Here is a 16,870-nt window from a genome sequence, read left to right on the forward strand (position 1 = left end):
ACACAATCCCCGTGGATAGTTTGGTAGTTTTATAGTGTTGTTACAAGCACCGACGGCGCGTTTTCTCCTTGCTGTCCATATCCATAGCACAGAGCCATCCATGGTGATTTCTTTCAAAATGACTGGTTGTCGACGCCCAGCACAGGAAAATAAATTAATTGTGATTAACAGAATACTCCAAGTTGTCGACCGCTGTAAACACAGAATAACATTGATTGCAAGGCGCTGGTAAATTGCAATTATTGATTATCATGGGTTGCGCGATAATTGCAATTATTGATTATCATGGGTTGCGCGATCCAATGAAATATGGAATTTATCACTGTGCCCACCAATAATAATTGATCTTATATCTTTTGTACATGCGTACAATTATTATTTCAATAATTGACAATTAAATTACGAATATTTTAAATCCCTGCTATGTCGAAACGCAATACAATCACTCATTTAAATCGAAATGGCTTCAATTATGAATAAATCCTAGTGCATTAAATTATGAAGACCTCTGTCAATTGGTAAAGGATTTTTCCCATAGAAAACACTTTAAATAACGTTATGTATACATAGTTAATGTATTTTTTCCTTCGTTTTCTTTATTATATGCTATGGCTAAAGTCGTTTTGATCCTTTATTAACTATAAAAGTAACATATTCTATTTCTATTCAAAATATTTATCCTGTCAACGACCCTACACGATGCCATGGCGATGCTGCTTGTCGGGAAGCGTGTTCTTCAGGGCCAGCGCATGATACAATGGAACGAACGAGTAGTCATCGTGGCGGATGCATCGCCACAGGAATTGCTCGACGCCGTCGAATTCGGTCTCGCTCTTGAACCGCAGATGCGCGACCAAAAACACATAATTCCACAAATCGTGTTCGTTCTTGACATGATGCTAGGACCAAAATTATATATATATATCCAAAAGGTCAATCGGAAATATATATATATATATACATATTATTACTATGAGGACCAACCTCAAACCCGAGCGGTGCCAACCGATCAAATGTCTCGCGGCTGAGGTTGCATATAAAACATTTCCCCGCAATGTCGTTCAGCCGTGCTTCCATGCGGCTTCGCTGGTCTCCAAACCTAGAATAACCAACCACAAAATATCAGAATCTATTATATATTTTTCAATAGAATTCCAGGATTAATATATATATATATATATATGTTTTCCAAAAATAATAATATATTTTTAAAACTACATATCTAGTTCCTACATATTTCTACCCTCTGGTTCATATATGCAATTCCTTACGTGTCGATGATGATGCCAAAGAAGATATTGACAATAATCAGCAGGATCACAATATTGAACAAATTATCAAACACGAGGCGGGGCCCCCAATTCATGAGGTCGTCGGGGGTTTGAGTGGCCAGGTGGGCACCTAACATTTCCACATATCAGTACATAGTAATCCTAATATATGACGTGGCAGCACCACAAGAGACGCACCGATGCCGCCGTTGTTCTTGAACGTTTGGTCGAACGTGGTCAAGTAGCACGACAGAAGCATGCCGCACTCGGCGACCGCGTCGGTGGAGTTGACGACACTGGACGCTACAGTTGGGAACTGGTGCCGGAAGTACGTAAAGCCGACGATGGCGAAGATGTAGATGGCGATCATCATGAGGCAGAACGATAGCACGAGGCTCTTCCACGGCCACGCGACTGCGTGCACGATGATCGTGAGCTCGGGAAACCTACGGCATCGCATGACGTGATCAAATGATCGACCACACAAGCGGGGATGACGTCATCACGTTCAATATGACGTCATCACGTTGAGTATGACGTCATCCAAGTAGACCACGAGACGGGTACGTAATCGTTTGTTCGAAACAGGCGCAACACGTTTGATGACCAACCCGAGGGATGCCGTCATGTGACATCGTGTGTTGAAAAGATGACGTGATCACGTTCGTACAGACGACAATATTGATGACGTAATCCTCGTCATCATGAACGTACCGCAGGAGAATATCAAACAGGTGAAACGCAAACAAAAAGTTGTGGCCGGCAAAGCCCAAGATGGCCATACTCAGGTACACGACATAGTACACGTAAACCGGATTCAGCAAGAGAAACCCGAGCGACCGCACAATGTTGGTGAGCCGGACGTTTTCAAATTGCACGCCGCCAATTGTCCAGGTGTACGCTGCAGCCGAATGCGACAACGTCTACGAAGCATATGTGAGACAAGAAGCCGAATGGCACAAGACGATGGAGTTGTCAGTAGTTCTGTGACGACGTTGCTCACTGTGATGGAAGTGGATGGCTGCGACAAGGGCGGCGGTGACCGATGAGACGGAAATGTGTCGGCATGTCCTGGCGATGTTGACACTGTTTTCCCATTGGCAGCATGCCGCTTCCATCCTTCGAGCATGATCAGCGGGCCGTACCTACATGTTATAATACAAAATGACATGTATTAACATGCGATCTGGTGATGGTACTAGTGTCACTCACGTACGTAAACGCGTACAAGACGACAATGCCCACGGATACGATGACTTGTAACAGTCCAAATGCTCGGACGATGGACATGGTGGGGACACCGCCGATTGTGCCCACGCATCCAATATGGTATTGCCTGTCGTCTTGGCTTTGAAACGGCAGCGTGAGGTCCTTAAACCGAGGGTCTCCCTATGATATATTGTTGTCTATTAAAAAATATATACAGAAATCTTGGTATTATGCAGTCGGTATACACATTTCTAAAAATCGACGCTATTGGCTAATCCAATTTTGAGTGGATTTGTTTGATTGGCTCTTACAGAAAAAACACAAGTATATTCAACCAATCAGAACTTTCCAGCGTGATTCAATATTGATCAGACAAACCACGCGAATTTTGCAAGTTTATTATAGAGCATTCATAATACATGTATTACCATGTCTACATAACACGCGATGAGCAGCACGTTGAGCACAATCGCAACCCCAAACGACACCAGTTTGCCCCACGTAAACAGCTTGTCGCCTGCGAATGACATCAAGTACCGATGTGTCATTTCCGCGATGATCTACATTTGACTTAAGTTCAGATTCTGTCGACAAAACTGGGAGCGAGCGGCCACTGACCGCATCCGATCGCTGGAACAGATCCTGGATCTTTTCCGCGGGGGAGTCGCGGTTGATGTCTTCCATGACAGTATCCCGCATGTCCGATGTGAGGAAGGCACAGACGGGGGGTTTGGGGAAGTAAAAGCGCTGCAGTCGACGAGTGGTGCCTCCAGAGGCGGCCGCCCCGCCGAGATGATCGGGCAGGGGGCTGCTTTGGCCACCCACGTGTACTTCGACGGATGCGCAATGCTTGCGGAAGAATGCATACGCTTCGGCATACGACACATCCCGGTCTGACTTCATGAGCAAAGTTAGTCGGCGCAGGCGTCGGCGCGCACTGAACGCGGCCACAACGGGGTTCATAAACCTACAATATATATATCTATAATATAATGCCCGAAAGGGTCGACTGTACGAACGTGATGGGGGGTTCGTCTAGTTCTCGTAGTTCAGCGTCGGACGGCAAGAGGCTGCTGCGAAGTACGTGGCCGACACCGGGGACTTCGAGGAGCCGATGGAAGAGGATGTAGATGTTGAAGCCAGCATTGAGCATGAACTGGAACGACGGGGGTGGACTACTCGACAGCATCAACGAGCCCAGCCTCGGCGTGGCCGTCGGGCCATTTTCATCATGGGCAGATGGTTTGTCTGGACCTGTCGTTGGTGTCTGAGGTTCCGTCGGCGGTACATGAGCTTGGCCCAGCGTGATTTTGATCAAGCGGACAATGTAATTGTCTCTCTGGCGCCCTTCCACAGACAACAAGTCGGGGTCGAACGCGGCTTCTGTGTAGTGGCCTTCATGCCATTTCTACAAATCCGTCGCATAAGCCAATTGATAATCAAAATATATCGTATACTGCAAAGCTGGCGTAGACGGCGACGAGTGTTTCTTTGAGCAGTCGCATCGACAGCAAACTGCCCATGCGATCATGGATAGTCGTGTCCGTGCGTCCTTCCACCAGCGCCACTAGCGCCAACGAACACCTGGCAAGTACGACCGTGTCACAGATTTATTTTCGGAAAGGGAAAAGCTTGTGTACATGTATTTGAGGCTGTAGAGGTCGCCTGGAGAGTACGCAGGGTCAGTGTTTGACATGCTCAGCAGGGCGTTGATCGAGTCAATAAAGTTACAGCCGCCTCGGTGATGTTCGGTCGGGTCAACTACAGCGACTTGGTTGCCTTCACAAGGACCCTATCACCAATATCGTTGGATAGCATTTTTACTATATTCGTTTGATGACATATCATTAAATATATATATATATATATATATATAGTATGTATAGTGTCGTCGGATAGCAGTTTTGCTATATAATGTAATATGATGAAATATCATTATATATATTATACATATATAGTACAGATATATGACTTTTCTTTTTTGGACTGATACTTCATATATAACTATATATTATATGTATAATGTCGTTGGATAGCAGTTTTACTATATAATGTAATATTGATGAAATATCATTATATATATTATACATATATAGTACGGATATATGACTTTTCTTGTTTGGACTGTTGCTTTATAAATATCACGACAAACACGAAAAGCAATGATGTTTCAGAACTCTCATTACATATACAATGCTAGTACATTTTATGAAATACCATTAATATTATATTATGTGTCACTCATGCGACACTTCCTTACAAAATGGAAACGCAATGGTATTAGTACTATATTACAAAACGGAAAAAGGCAAATAGTATGTATATACGCGTTGGAAACCGATATAATTCTTTACTTGGATGAACTCGACGATCGCTTGAAACGTCTTTTTGAGTACGGGCACCGACGCCGGCGTAATCGTGCGCACGAGTTCGTTGAACAGTTGGACAACGAGCTCGACAATGTTGACGGACGGGTGACTCGACGGCTGGTGGCGCAGCAGATTTTGAAACTTGGTATGGTGGCCTATTTATATATATATATATTATATATATCATATTCAAACCATTAAAAATCCAAAACGTGAAGGGCCTCGATATCGTGTATACCTTCACATAGAAGCCGGAGCATTTCCAATACATGAGTGGTATCTTGGTTGCGATCGATGGACGCGTCCTGACCATCCGTTTTTGGATGCAGGCGGCCAGTGTCCACGACAGCAATGGCCGTTCGAAGGTGCGTCCCCACCCGTTCGAACCACTTGACGTTCTTTCCGCCACTCAACAGGTCAAAGAACTGGTGCTGGGCGTCCAACCCGCCGTTTCGAAGCAGCGACATGGCCAGCAACACGAGGGCTTTGTGTGTGGCCACGTCAGTCTGACATACCACAAAGCACGATAACGTCACATGAGACAGGGATGTGATCCATCCAACTGGCAGATGACGTGATCACATGCAAGCGTTGACGCATACTTCACGAGTGATTACGTGATCAAACAAACGACATGCGACCATTGGCGAGAAATGACGCAATCACAAAACACACACATAAGACAATCGACGCGCGATGACGTCATCAAGGGTACATACATCGCATGCACGGCACGAGAGCTCGACGACCATTTTCGGTGCACCTAGTAAGTGCAGCAGCGCCTGCGTCGACCGCGAGCTCGACACCTGCTCGAGAATGGTCAGAACTTCCAGCGTCGAGTGCTGCGCCAGCAGGCCGACGCGGATTTCGCTGTTGTTGGCGTGCGCAATGAGCCGGGCGACGATGAATTTGAAGTCCACCGAGTCAGACAAGCCAGTGGCGTTGGGCTTGGCTGGGTGCACTCGCACGACAGACAGCCGCGTGTGGCGGCGGAGCGCGTCGGCGGTGTGCGTGCGCATGAATGCGTCCAGCATGAGTGCCTTGTCGCAGTCGATGCTGGCGGCGAAAAAGGGCGCGACATGCAGCCATTTTGCAAACGATTTCAATGTGGATTGGGCTAGGGACAAGCCCGCTCTGGGCTGAGACATCGTTAGCCACAGAAATTCCAAAATCCATGTATATATATTTGGAACGCACCAAGACATGGCTGGTGGGGGTGGGTTTAGTTTGAACTGCCGATGACGGCGTTGGTCGATCCATCAACAACGTGCTGGCTACGTGAAGGAATCGATCGAGAGTTTCCAAGGTAGTTTCGGAACAACTGGTGGTGGTGCTGTTATCGACCCATTTCGGATTCCACTGGTCCACCACGCTTTGAAACATGTCGGCAAAATCGTTTAAAGGGCCGACTAGTTCGGCGTTCAACGAGCCATCGCAATGGTGCTCAAAGTAATGCAACAACATTGGCAACAGACACTCCCACACGAAAATGCTTTCGTGGGTCCGTCCTGGTTTCATTCGTGGCACCATGTCGCGTACAATCGACGCCTGCGACACGATGAACTGAACCAGCATGTGGCTCCCTGCCACTTCGGCTACAAACTGCTCCGTGTGTAGCCAGCCTTCATGGAGTACCTACCGCCATCGTAAAAACACTACTCTCGACAAAACGATATATATCACTCTCGATAAAATGATATATATCATTCTCTACAAAACGATATGTATCACTCTCGATAAAATGATATATATTTATATCGCTCCTGGTATATCACTATGTTTCGGTTTACCTTGACGAGTTTGCACTTGAGAGGCAGTCGCAATTGCTTGCGATGGAGGGTGCGCAAAAGGACATCCAGCGGAATGAGCCCTTGCAGCCGCGCTTCACACACAAAGTTGGCCCCCAGCGTGAGATTGGCCAACAGATCCAAAAGTTTGGCTTGGTACAGCCCAGGGCGCGGCGGCGTGTCGATCGTGCCGACGAGTTTGCACGCAGTCGCCTTGTGTGAAAACACAAACGGCATCAACGGTGGTTGTTTTACGTGTGATTCGTCTCCCGTAGAAATGTATCGATCCACGAGATTTAGAATGCGTTCCTGAATGGAATGGGTTGTGGTGGTGTGGTTATTGAAGGCAGTTGAAACGGGATGGGTGTCGTCAAACAGAGCTTTGCGACGCACTCGCAGTACATCTGTCTGCGGCGATTCTAGCAACGTTTCCAGCGTTGCTATGTTCTCGTTGTCGTTGCTGACAAACGACCACTCCAACGACACATCGACCACGTGCGGCTTGCGATGACTTGCCAACTACCAAAGAGAACTTTGATTGAATACTATATATACATATATATATATGGATAATAGTACCATTTGTAAACTGATGGCGTTTTGGTTTTCTTTAATCGGGACACCACTGCACACGGCCAACGCTGTTAAAATGTCGACGTGTTCGGCCACTGCTCCACCTTGGTCAATCTACGTTAATAAATATTTCTAAATTAAGAATTGATCATATATATATGTATATGTATTTAATAAATATAATATATGTATATAATATATGTTAATAAATATTTCTAAATGAATAATTGATATTATATATTTAGGTATTTTATAAATATAATATGTACAATATGTGTATATTATAAATATATATGCATAGTGAAATACCATATCGACAACAAATGACACGAGCCACGGTGGCCGTGACCGACATAAAACCAAGTTGTTGTGGTACAAGGCATACAATATGGACGCTGGCATGTGGCGATGGGCCACGCAGTCTTTGAAAAAGTCGACTTGTTGGTGCAATTTCACTTGCGCGTCGTGGTGGTGCCACGTGTACAAGACAAAAAACCTATAGCACCCGTCCAAGAGGTGCTCTTGCCGCCTTAGAAATACTCGATTGGACGATGTCCGAGGGGTGGTGAGGAGGAAGGTGCCGAGACTGCGCGTGATGTTGAGCACGAGGTCATCGACGCCGAGCCCCCGCACGAGCTGCTGCACTTGCACGAGGTCGTCCGTCGTGGCGAGGGCGTCCGTGAACCACAAGAGGCTGCCCAGCACGTCGTTCCACGTTTCCCCCGCTCGCACACTTAGCCACGTTTCGCTTGTTTCTTCGTAGAGTCGAAGCACGGATGCACTGGCTTGCATTGTCGTGTAGCTACATACATGGCGAAAGCATACAGATAGTACTATTTTGTAGGCAACAAGTAACTTAAGGTACATGGAAAACACGCGGTCGGAGGGCACGACGATGACATGGTCCAAGTGCTTTCGAAGTTCGCGGTGGACGTTGAATGAACTGCCGAGCAAATCCAAAGCGGCCGACACGAGCGCGGGGTACTCGCACGCCAAGAGCGACAGGAGCGCACTGGTCAGGTCGTGGCCGTGCACGAGTCGGTCAAACAGTGTCGCATGTCGGAAGAGGGCTTCGCAAGCAGTTCCCAACGGTGCCTGGTGAGTTGTCCATTGGGCGTCTATCTCGACCGCCCGCGCGTTGTCGCCTAGTTTATTGCAATACTCAATCAACGGTAAACAGTGGAAATATCGATCTTTCGGAGAAGTGGTTTGTTTATACTGTACCAAGAGCATGGGACTCGACGTGAACGATCGATTGCGTGAAAAACCAGTGGACAAGTGCATCCAGTTGTGCGTCCAGGCTCAAGTGCAAACTCCACGTGAGGATCTGACACACGAGCAGTTTGCACTTGACTATCGAGTGTTGCTTTCGCGGAGTGTTTTGGCGTTGGGGGGAATTTGCCATGGGGCTAGCCGCACTCGCCTCGGTCTAGAATAAGTTCGATAAACTTACCCACTTTCAACGCTAGAAAAAAGTGTCATTTCTACCGTCAAGGATGGTCCGGTGATGGGTGGCGTAGTAGCCAAGGTATGGGGATGGAGTTTATCAGTGGACACTGCCGGTCGGACGTCATCGGTGGACGGAAGGGCATGTCTAAGAGAGTAATTCCGAAGCCTATTCATGGTCGAAGTGGGCGACATGACGGGTTTCTTCAATGCTGAGCGATCTTTGAGCAAGGGCACGAGCACTTGCACAAGTGTTTTGAGCTCCGTTTCGTCAGTATAACACCCAAACGACATCATTTGAAGACATAGCGGTAGCATGCCGAGCAAAAGGTGGCTCTGAGATGCCGTCAACGTGCCTTCACACGCTGCCAATGTTTCATTGAGGGTTTGCTTTAACGCAACGAAAAAAAGCCGGTCGCCGGCGTCGTGGTTCTGGTGAGCCGGGCGTTGAGCTGTTTCAGGGCCGAGAGACACTGCCGGGGACACAAAAATCAGTTTTGGCCGCGGCCGCACTTCATGGGGCAGTCGATCTACATACACGGCCGCGAGCAATTTGCAAAACGCGGCACGCATCTAGAAAACGATACAATCCATCCCGTGAAAGCAAATTATAGATATATATAATATTATTCATTTTCTACAAATATCCCAATTCTGTGCGATTTGTCTTTTCCGATTCCACAGACAGCTCGAAGGAAAACCAGAAAAAATATGGAGCCAATCAGCGACAAACGATTTCAGATTGGCTAATGGGAGTGATTCATGATCGGTTTGGTCGATTGACGGAAATTCATACCAAATTAATAATATATAAATTGAAACAATATATCTAGAACACCTTCAAAGGCGATTGGTAAATACTATACATCTATATCTCAATGATATATATCGTTACTTTGGTGTGTACGTGGCAGTCTCGGACGACAGCTAAGACCGCGTCCCTTGGGAAATGCTGCTCGACGGCGTGGATGGCAATGTAATTGCGCGACCAGCTCATGGACGACAGCATGCGGATGGTCGTGAGAAAGTACCGTGCCAGTGCTTTGTCCGTTGCGATCAGGTCAGCGATCGACAGCCATTCATTTGTATCTGGGTGGCAGACGTGGAGAACGTTTGGCTTGATGCAGCGCACTTCCAGCAGGATGCGACAGGGTGGTGACGACGGCACTGTGGGAAACAAGTGCCCGCAAAGAGCCACTTGCTTGGCGGGGATGCCCGTCGTCTTGAACTGGCACAACTTGGTCAGGTAGTCGACGTACTCGGCACGCCGCCCGCGCTCGCGCAACAGCGTGACGAAGAGCGTCACAACGTTGTCGCAGATGGTCGTGACCAGCGATTCGGACGAGCACAGCAGCTCTTGGACCAGAGCTTCCGCGTGCAAGTCAAAGCCCACTTGGCGACCAAACGTCCCAATGTGGGCGGCGCACACGACGGATGTCTTTGGGTTGAGGCGTACGAGATGCACGAGCAGTTTGTAGCTGCGTTGACAAATGGCTCGAATGCTACCATGCAGCTCATCGTCCCACGACGATATGGGCGACGAAGGCTCGCCGTCTAGAGTGTAAATGGGGGTATTATGGTAAAGAATTGGAGTTGAATGAGAATGGATGGTGGTAGTTAGTTGCGTATATGTATTATCGATGCGGAATCACATGAAGTAGTATACAACCTTGGGAACTGCACATGGACATTGCCAACGGTCCTGACCAGTCGACAAATGGACGCTGGAGCAGCCCCACGACCAAACTGATGCAATTCATTTCTACAAGTACATTCTGGCGGGCGGCGATCGGGGTGCCTCGGTCGTCGTCTCGGTTGTCCATGCAAAACCGAGCAAGTTCGTCCAGAATGTGCACAATCCACAGCGTGGAGCTCCGAAGGTTATGGGTGTTTACGACCGTCTGATGCAGGATATGATGTAGCTCGTCGTTCACGCGTTGGAGCTGAGGCAGCAACGACAGCAGAAACAACGACTCGGTGGCTTCGGACGGCTGGATGATTTGCAGACGAAACGCGTTGGTCTTGTCCACACTCGAACCTGTCGAGGATTCCAAGAATGTTGTCGTGGGGTCGCTGGCGCCAGGCGGCAGGCCCACCCATCCGCCTACCATCCAGCCGAATTATGTGCATAATCGATGGCTTTTTATATCATACCGGTGGCCACATGCTTCAAGAAGAGCGGTCGGTCGTGGCGAAGGAGTCGACCGCTGAGAAAGGACTCCGTCGCCAGTGTAAATTGACACCTCGAGCTTCGATGTGGTGTCAAGGAGCATGTCTGGATGCCCTATAATCCCACGTTGTGAATGGCGACGGACGAATGCATCATGTATTACATTGTGGTCGTCCACGACCAAGAACTGACGCGACGCTACGTGGCGAACGCAGCACACGCTGGTCACAGTCACCTCGTTGCCGTTTAAAATGTCCACATGTTGGACCTGCCAGAGACTTTGCACGGAATGAACACCCCCGGTTTCGTCGGCAGGTTGATGGCACAGCCGGACTTGCAACAGGTCCTGTGACCCCCCGTTGCCGTACAAGAACGCCCCCGCCCGGCAGTGCATGAACCGCACAAGGTCGCCGCCGCGGAGGCATTGCGGAGGGATGTCAATATGCGCGAAACGGTGGATAAAGAAAGCATCGCCGGTGGCCGATCCGTTGAGCTCGACAAATTCAGCCCCGCCCGCAGAATGCTGGGCAACGGACAAGCCATGACCAACGTGCAATTGCACCTGCCACGTTCCTAAAAACGTATCATTCAGTTGTTGGCAAAAATATGGCAATTGTAGAGGTAGAGTATACCACTGGCAAACGTGACATCGTCCTGCAGCAACACTTCGTCACCTGGACTCAAATGGCGGTACGGCGACTGGATCTGAAAGTGTGCGTCTTCGAACGCAGTCGCGACGAGCTCCACCTTCATCGCGTCTCGCTCTGTGTCGGACAGCACCCGCGGCCGCACTGCGATGTATCTAGGCAAGAAAGCGATGGATAACGAACCAAGGAACATCATGCAGTCGAGTGATGATGTACAATACTTGGACGAGTTGACGTGAAGGAGTTGAATGGTTTGGCCATACGTAACCACTTGACCATGCGACGCGTGGACTGCGTCATCATTGAGGCGCTTTTCCAATCGAGCACTGACGACAGACGTGGACAGTTTAGTTTTGGTGGTCGCTTGGGTTCATACCTTTCGCGAAGCCGGATTTCTAGGGCCGACGACGGGTCCGACTCGTGGTCAATTAAGTACTTTTGAAGGGCGGTGGACGCAGCGTGCTGCTGGGCTGGCAGCACGACGAACACGCGCTCGTTAAAGTTGTGTTTGATCAGCTCCACGTCGATTTCCGCGTCGTCGTCGTTGTCGCCGTCAGTTGACGAGGCCGCCCCACTAGAACGAAGTGGCCGGGCAGATGTCTTCAATAGCGTCACACGCAAATCTCCAAAGCCTTCCGCGCCCACGTAGCCTAGTGAATTTCGTTGTCACCGTGCAAGGATTGCTCTTTGTGCACTCGATGCAGTATGTATATATGTACCTGGGAGTTGTTGGTTGAAGAGGACAATCGGCAGACCAAAGAGGAGACAGTGCTGACGCGGGTCTTGACCGGCTTCCACTATCCGACTGGTTGTGTCTGCGCTGGGACTACCGAAAGTCGTCGCCATGGCGGCGATGGGAATTGTCGAAACGTCGTCAACGTAACCGGATTAACGTAACCGGACGAACCGTTACTGTGACTTCGACTACGTTTTGAAATTGTTGCATTTTAACGAACCGTTACTTTGACTTCGACTACTTTTTGAAATTGTTGCATTTTAACTATCACATTTTTCGACCAAAAACAAGCACTTTCGAATATTTGAAGGAGTCTTTTTAGGAGTTTTGGATCCCCATCACCCAGTCCATGGTCGTATGACACAACGAAGACTGGTCGATGATCCCCAGCGTACTCGTCACTTTTAAAATCTCCTCGGCAAATGTCCTTGAAAATCGTTGCCAAGAAGGTAGTTGCGGGTATTCCCAATGCTGCGTTTGTTGGCGTTGGTGGCTATTTCATATACTTTGGCGCGACTGCCCAGCGCGACCAATGGACTGTCGCCTTTACCGACACCTTCCTCCCAACCGCCGCCACTTTCTTGATCCTCGCGGGGGTGCTGCTCATACCTCTGGGCCTTGTCGGTGTGGCGGCTGCGTCGTATCCTCAACTGAAGAAGGTTCAAATCACTCGTTATGGTATCATGGGAATCATCGTCGCCTTTGCGGCCACTTTGGGCTGGACATTATACGCCGACGCGGATTCCATGCGGAATGACCTCAACGCCCGCGTGTTCATGAGCTCAACGCCATCGCTTCCATCTCGAGCCACGGGCTTAGCCGACTTTGTCTGCCATGCGGAGCTACGCTACGCCTGCAACGAAGCCCTCGCTTGGGTTTCTGTGAACCGCCTAGTTCCGCTCAACGAAGAGCACTATGTCTGGGGGGTTGGTCCTCGAAAGTACACTAATGCTACCCTTGACGTGCTGCTGCGACCAGTGAATGGCACCGTTGGCTTTCGAGCCATGTGCCGCAACGTCTCGAGTCAAGTGCGAGCGTTCGGGCCAGCTGTGGCCCTGGCTGAGCAGTACAAAACTGCCTGCGCCGTGTGCGCCCAAACACCAGAAGACCAGCCCGCCAACCTCCCGTCGTGGCTGTGTGATGGCTTCTCGAACAAATGGTGTGATATAAGCTTGTCTGCCGAAGGCGTACAAAGCTGCAGCCAACGACTTGTCCCTAACAATGCACAGGATGGTCGGATGATGGCCTTCCCCAACGCCGCCCAAAGTGCCCTGTACTCTGGCCAACAAGATTGCCTGGGGCTTGCGATTACAAGCTCCATCCTCTTTGTCATGTCCGTGTACATGACGTACAAGGCGCGTCAACAAGCTTGGATGGCTACCGACGACTACATTACCAAAGCATGAGTAAAGCAGAGACGAAATAACAAGCCAAGATATATCCTATGAAAAAATAGTTTTGACCTTTTAACGTTACCCAAATTTGGACTCTTTCATAAAATTCCATCAATTTTTCAATTGCCCTTTTTCATTAGTTAAACTAAGTAAACTATTTTTTAAATACAATTTTTATATAAATTAGGTATTAATTCATTATTATTATTTTTTCCATTTGAGGATTTACTCCAAAATTATTACAAATTCCTTTAGCTTGATATTTATTAATACCATATAAAATTATTAATGAATATAAAATACTTTTAGAATTAGAAATAGCTTTATCAAAAATATATAACATAATTTTTTTATCTACATATAATATTTTAATAAAAAAATGATACAAAAATAATAAATTTGGGCTGATTCGCCACATGTATCGATCGAAGTGTACTGACTTTTGTAAATAAATATGGTCCAATGTCACACTAATTTAATTCACACACTACTTCGATGTTGAATTGGTCGAAGAGTGGATTTGATTGGCTACTTGATTAGTGTTCTGGGGTTTGATTGGTCGATCGATTGTCTGCCGATTTGCACCCCAACTCCAATTTCGAATCGACTTGACAATATCTTGCGCCATCAATTGGACACCCAATGGTTACATCAAATACATAGGATACATGAGTGCAATACTGCACCAGTTCCTACGTGGTTCACTGTAGTTTACGATTGCATGAGTAAAAGGAAAACACGATATTACAGTTCTTCTTTAGACGAAGTCGCAATGGATGATATGCTGACGATTGTCGCACTCTTCGCCACAATCGGTGCCTCCGGAACGAACGATGTGTTGTTGGCAGGGGGGACGGATTCGTAGAATTTGAACTGGGGCATCTCTCTGTCACGCATCTCAAAGCCAGTTGTGATGAATGCCTCCATGTCCTCGACCGTGCGTGCGTTCTTGTAGCTGTACATGCGGCCATGGTGAAACAATAGCATCGTAGGCGATCGGGTGACGCGGAATCGGTCCTTCAACGACGAGTGCAATGTGCCGTCGACCCATCCCAAGTTCACTTTGCCCTTCACTTGCTTGGACAATTGCTCGAACTGGGGGGCCAATTCTCTGAAGTACGGACACGACGGTGCGTAGAACGCTACAAACCAGTCGCCGTTGGACCCAGTCGTGGCTTGTGTGGTGGTTTCAAAGGTGGCCGCCGTGAGGGTTTTGACATCGGCTGCCACTGTGGCCACCATGACAACAAGTACCCATAAACCAGTTCGCATCGTTGATACTATGGAGAATATTGGGAAGTGCATTCATCAATCAGGCCTCTCTTCGCTGTGAGGACGCGATCGAGCGAAGCAACTGTGCGCATGTTCGATTGTCGAATTGACGACCATATGTACCGGATGCGCACTTAAACCAATTTAAGTGCGCTTCGATGGAGGTTTCCGGATATTTCCGGATTGGGATTGAAATTTGTTCGTGATTTTTACACGCATCGTATTGTCGCAAGCATGGGGCAATTCTATCGGGAATTGAGGGGGGGCTCCCGGGTTCAAAGCACTACTACAGGTAGTATAACAGAGATAGTACACTACTACACCTTTTTTCTATTGACTTGGGACTTTTTTCAACGTTCTTGGCTTGGCGCTCATTCGAAAGGGCGATGTGTCCATTCATTTGGCCTTGTGGCCAATAGAATTGACACTTAGTGCCGCAATACCCTTTGAAATGTACCATGCTACCAATGGAAAAGGCTCCACTACCCAACAATGTGCCAAGTACCATTTCGAATCTGCCGTGCTTGAAGTTGAGTTTATTCTAGAAGGTTGCAGTTGGGCGATCTTCGCGCCTATTTTTTTCACTTTTCAAAATCGCATTCCGTGCAACAATGGAGAGCGTTGCACCACAGACACCAGTACGACGTCGTCGCTCACGATACACTAACCATGCTCATAGCCACGCAAGAAATACAAGCGCATCCCCTCGTCTGGAGTACTTCTACGGTCGTGCGGACCGAATGGAAGACATGGACGTCGACATGTAGCTGTTTGCTGCAAGTTTCGATGATTTTATCTGCTTTTTTCATGCCGTCGCGTATTTGATAATATAATGTTATATTCGATCCAATTCAACTTCAAGCACGGCAGATTCGAAATGCTACTTGGCACATTGCTAGGTAGTGGAGCCTTTTCCATTGGTAGCATGGTACATTTCAAAGGGTGTTGCGGCACGACGTGTCAATTCTATTGGCCACAAGGCCAAATGAATGGACACATCGCCCTTTCGAATGAGCGCCAAGCCAAGAACGTTGAAAAAAGTCCCAAGTCAATAGAAAAAAGGTGTAGTAAGATTTTTACACGCATCGTATTGTCGCAAGCATGGGGCAATTCTATCGGGAATTGAGGGGGGGCTCCCGGGTTCAAAGCACTACTACAGGTAGTATAACAGAGATAGTACACTACTACACCTTTTTTCTATTGACTTGGGACTTTTTTCAACGTTCTTGGCTTGGCGCTCATTCGAAAGGGCGATGTGTCCATTCATTTGGCCTTGTGGCCAATAGAATTGACACTTAGTGCCGCAACACCCTTTGAAATGTACCATGCTACCAATGGAAAAGGCTCCACTACCCAACAATGTGCCAAGTGCCAAGTACCATTTCGAATCTGCCGTGCTTGAAGTTGAGTTTATTCTAGAAGGTTGCAGTTGGGCGATCTTCGCGCCCATTTTTTTCACTTTTCAAAATCGCATTCCGTGCAACAATGGAGAGCGTTGCACCACAGACACCAGTACGACGTCGTCGCTCACGATACACTAGCCATGCTCATAGCCACGCAAGAAATACAAGCGCATCCCCTCGTCTGGAGTACTTCTACGGTCGTGCGGACCGAATGGAAGACATGGACGTCGACATGTAGCTGTTTGCTGCAAGTTTCGATGATTTTATCTGCTTTTTTCATGCCGTCGCGTATTTGATAATATAATGTTATATTCGATCCAATTCAACTTCAAGCACGGCAGATTCGAAATGCTACTTGGCACATTGCTAGGTAGTGGAGCCTTTTCCATTGGTAGCATGGTACATTTCAAAGGGTGTTGCGGCACGACGTGTCAATTCTATTGGCCACAAGGCCAAATGAATGGACACATCGCCCTTTCGAATGAGCGCCAAGCCAAGAACGTTGAAAAAAGTCCCAAGTCAATAGAAAAAAGGTGTAGTAACATTAACCTTACTACGTAGTAGTACTTCGTACAACAGTGGCACATGGATCG

At 47.9% G+C, this 16,870-nt stretch overlaps 3 protein-coding genes across 8 annotated transcripts; 1 reads left to right on the forward strand and 2 right to left on the reverse strand.

Moving 5' to 3' along the window:
• Positions 1 to 617: 617 nt before the first annotated feature.
• Positions 618 to 12,327, reverse strand: H257_04824 (hypothetical protein). 6 transcript variants are annotated; one of them, XM_009829460.1, is made up of 30 exons: positions 12,192 to 12,327; positions 11,849 to 12,122; positions 11,694 to 11,798; positions 11,458 to 11,627; positions 10,989 to 11,398; positions 10,810 to 10,939; positions 10,325 to 10,759; positions 9,551 to 10,209; positions 8,698 to 9,228; positions 8,434 to 8,638; positions 8,075 to 8,354; positions 7,519 to 8,011; positions 7,216 to 7,323; positions 6,640 to 7,155; positions 6,047 to 6,484; positions 5,569 to 5,988; positions 5,088 to 5,355; positions 4,835 to 5,004; positions 4,121 to 4,272; positions 3,938 to 4,064; positions 3,500 to 3,888; positions 3,099 to 3,447; positions 2,909 to 3,040; positions 2,488 to 2,660; positions 2,275 to 2,416; positions 1,986 to 2,194; positions 1,470 to 1,717; positions 1,272 to 1,401; positions 985 to 1,099; positions 618 to 899 (listed from the first exon to the last, which is right to left on the reverse strand). In XM_009829460.1, the coding sequence occupies exons 1-30, from the start codon at positions 12,316 to 12,318 to the stop codon at positions 693 to 695; spliced, it is 8,112 nt and encodes a 2,703-aa protein (XP_009827762.1). In that variant the 5' UTR covers positions 12,319 to 12,327; the 3' UTR covers positions 618 to 692. The 6 variants fall into 6 exon arrangements, with proteins under 6 accessions (XP_009827762.1, XP_009827766.1, XP_009827767.1 ...); XM_009829464.1 differs by having other exon boundaries at positions 962 to 1,099; XM_009829465.1 differs by having other exon boundaries at positions 11,694 to 12,122.
• A 195-nt stretch (positions 12,328 to 12,522) lies between these two features.
• Positions 12,523 to 13,715, forward strand: H257_04825 (hypothetical protein). Its single transcript, XM_009829466.1, has one exon. It carries the CDS (start codon positions 12,631 to 12,633, stop codon positions 13,612 to 13,614), a length of 984 nt encoding a protein of 327 aa, XP_009827768.1. The 5' UTR covers positions 12,523 to 12,630; the 3' UTR covers positions 13,615 to 13,715.
• Positions 13,716 to 14,218: 503 nt separating this feature from the next.
• On the reverse strand, positions 14,219 to 14,957 carry H257_04826 (hypothetical protein). Its single transcript, XM_009829467.1, has one exon. The coding sequence runs from the start codon at positions 14,905 to 14,907 to the stop codon at positions 14,347 to 14,349; it is 561 nt and encodes a 186-aa protein (XP_009827769.1). The 5' UTR covers positions 14,908 to 14,957; the 3' UTR covers positions 14,219 to 14,346.
• Between the last annotated feature and the right edge of the window lie 1,913 nt (positions 14,958 to 16,870).

Source organism: Aphanomyces astaci, assembly GCF_000520075.1.
Source record: "Aphanomyces astaci strain APO3 unplaced genomic scaffold supercont1.8, whole genome shotgun sequence".
NCBI lineage: Eukaryota > Oomycota > Saprolegniomycetes > Saprolegniales > Verrucalvaceae > Aphanomyces > Aphanomyces astaci.

Coding starts and splice junctions, on each gene's coding strand:
- H257_04824 (XM_009829460.1), bottom strand. CDS start 12,318: ATGGCGACGACTTTCGGTAGTCCCAGCGCAGACACAACCAGTCGGATA. Junction 11,399..11,457: donor CGATGTCACGTTTGCCAGTG/GTATACTCTACC, acceptor ATACGTTTTTAG/GAACGTGGCAGGTGCAATTG. Junction 2,661..2,908: donor TCGCGTGTTATGTAGACATG/GTAATACATGTA, acceptor AATATATCATAG/GGAGACCCTCGGTTTAAGGA.
- H257_04825 (XM_009829466.1), top strand. CDS start 12,631: ATGTCCTTGAAAATCGTTGCCAAGAAGGTAGTTGCGGGTATTCCCAAT.
- H257_04826 (XM_009829467.1), bottom strand. CDS start 14,907: ATGCACTTCCCAATATTCTCCATAGTATCAACGATGCGAACTGGTTTA.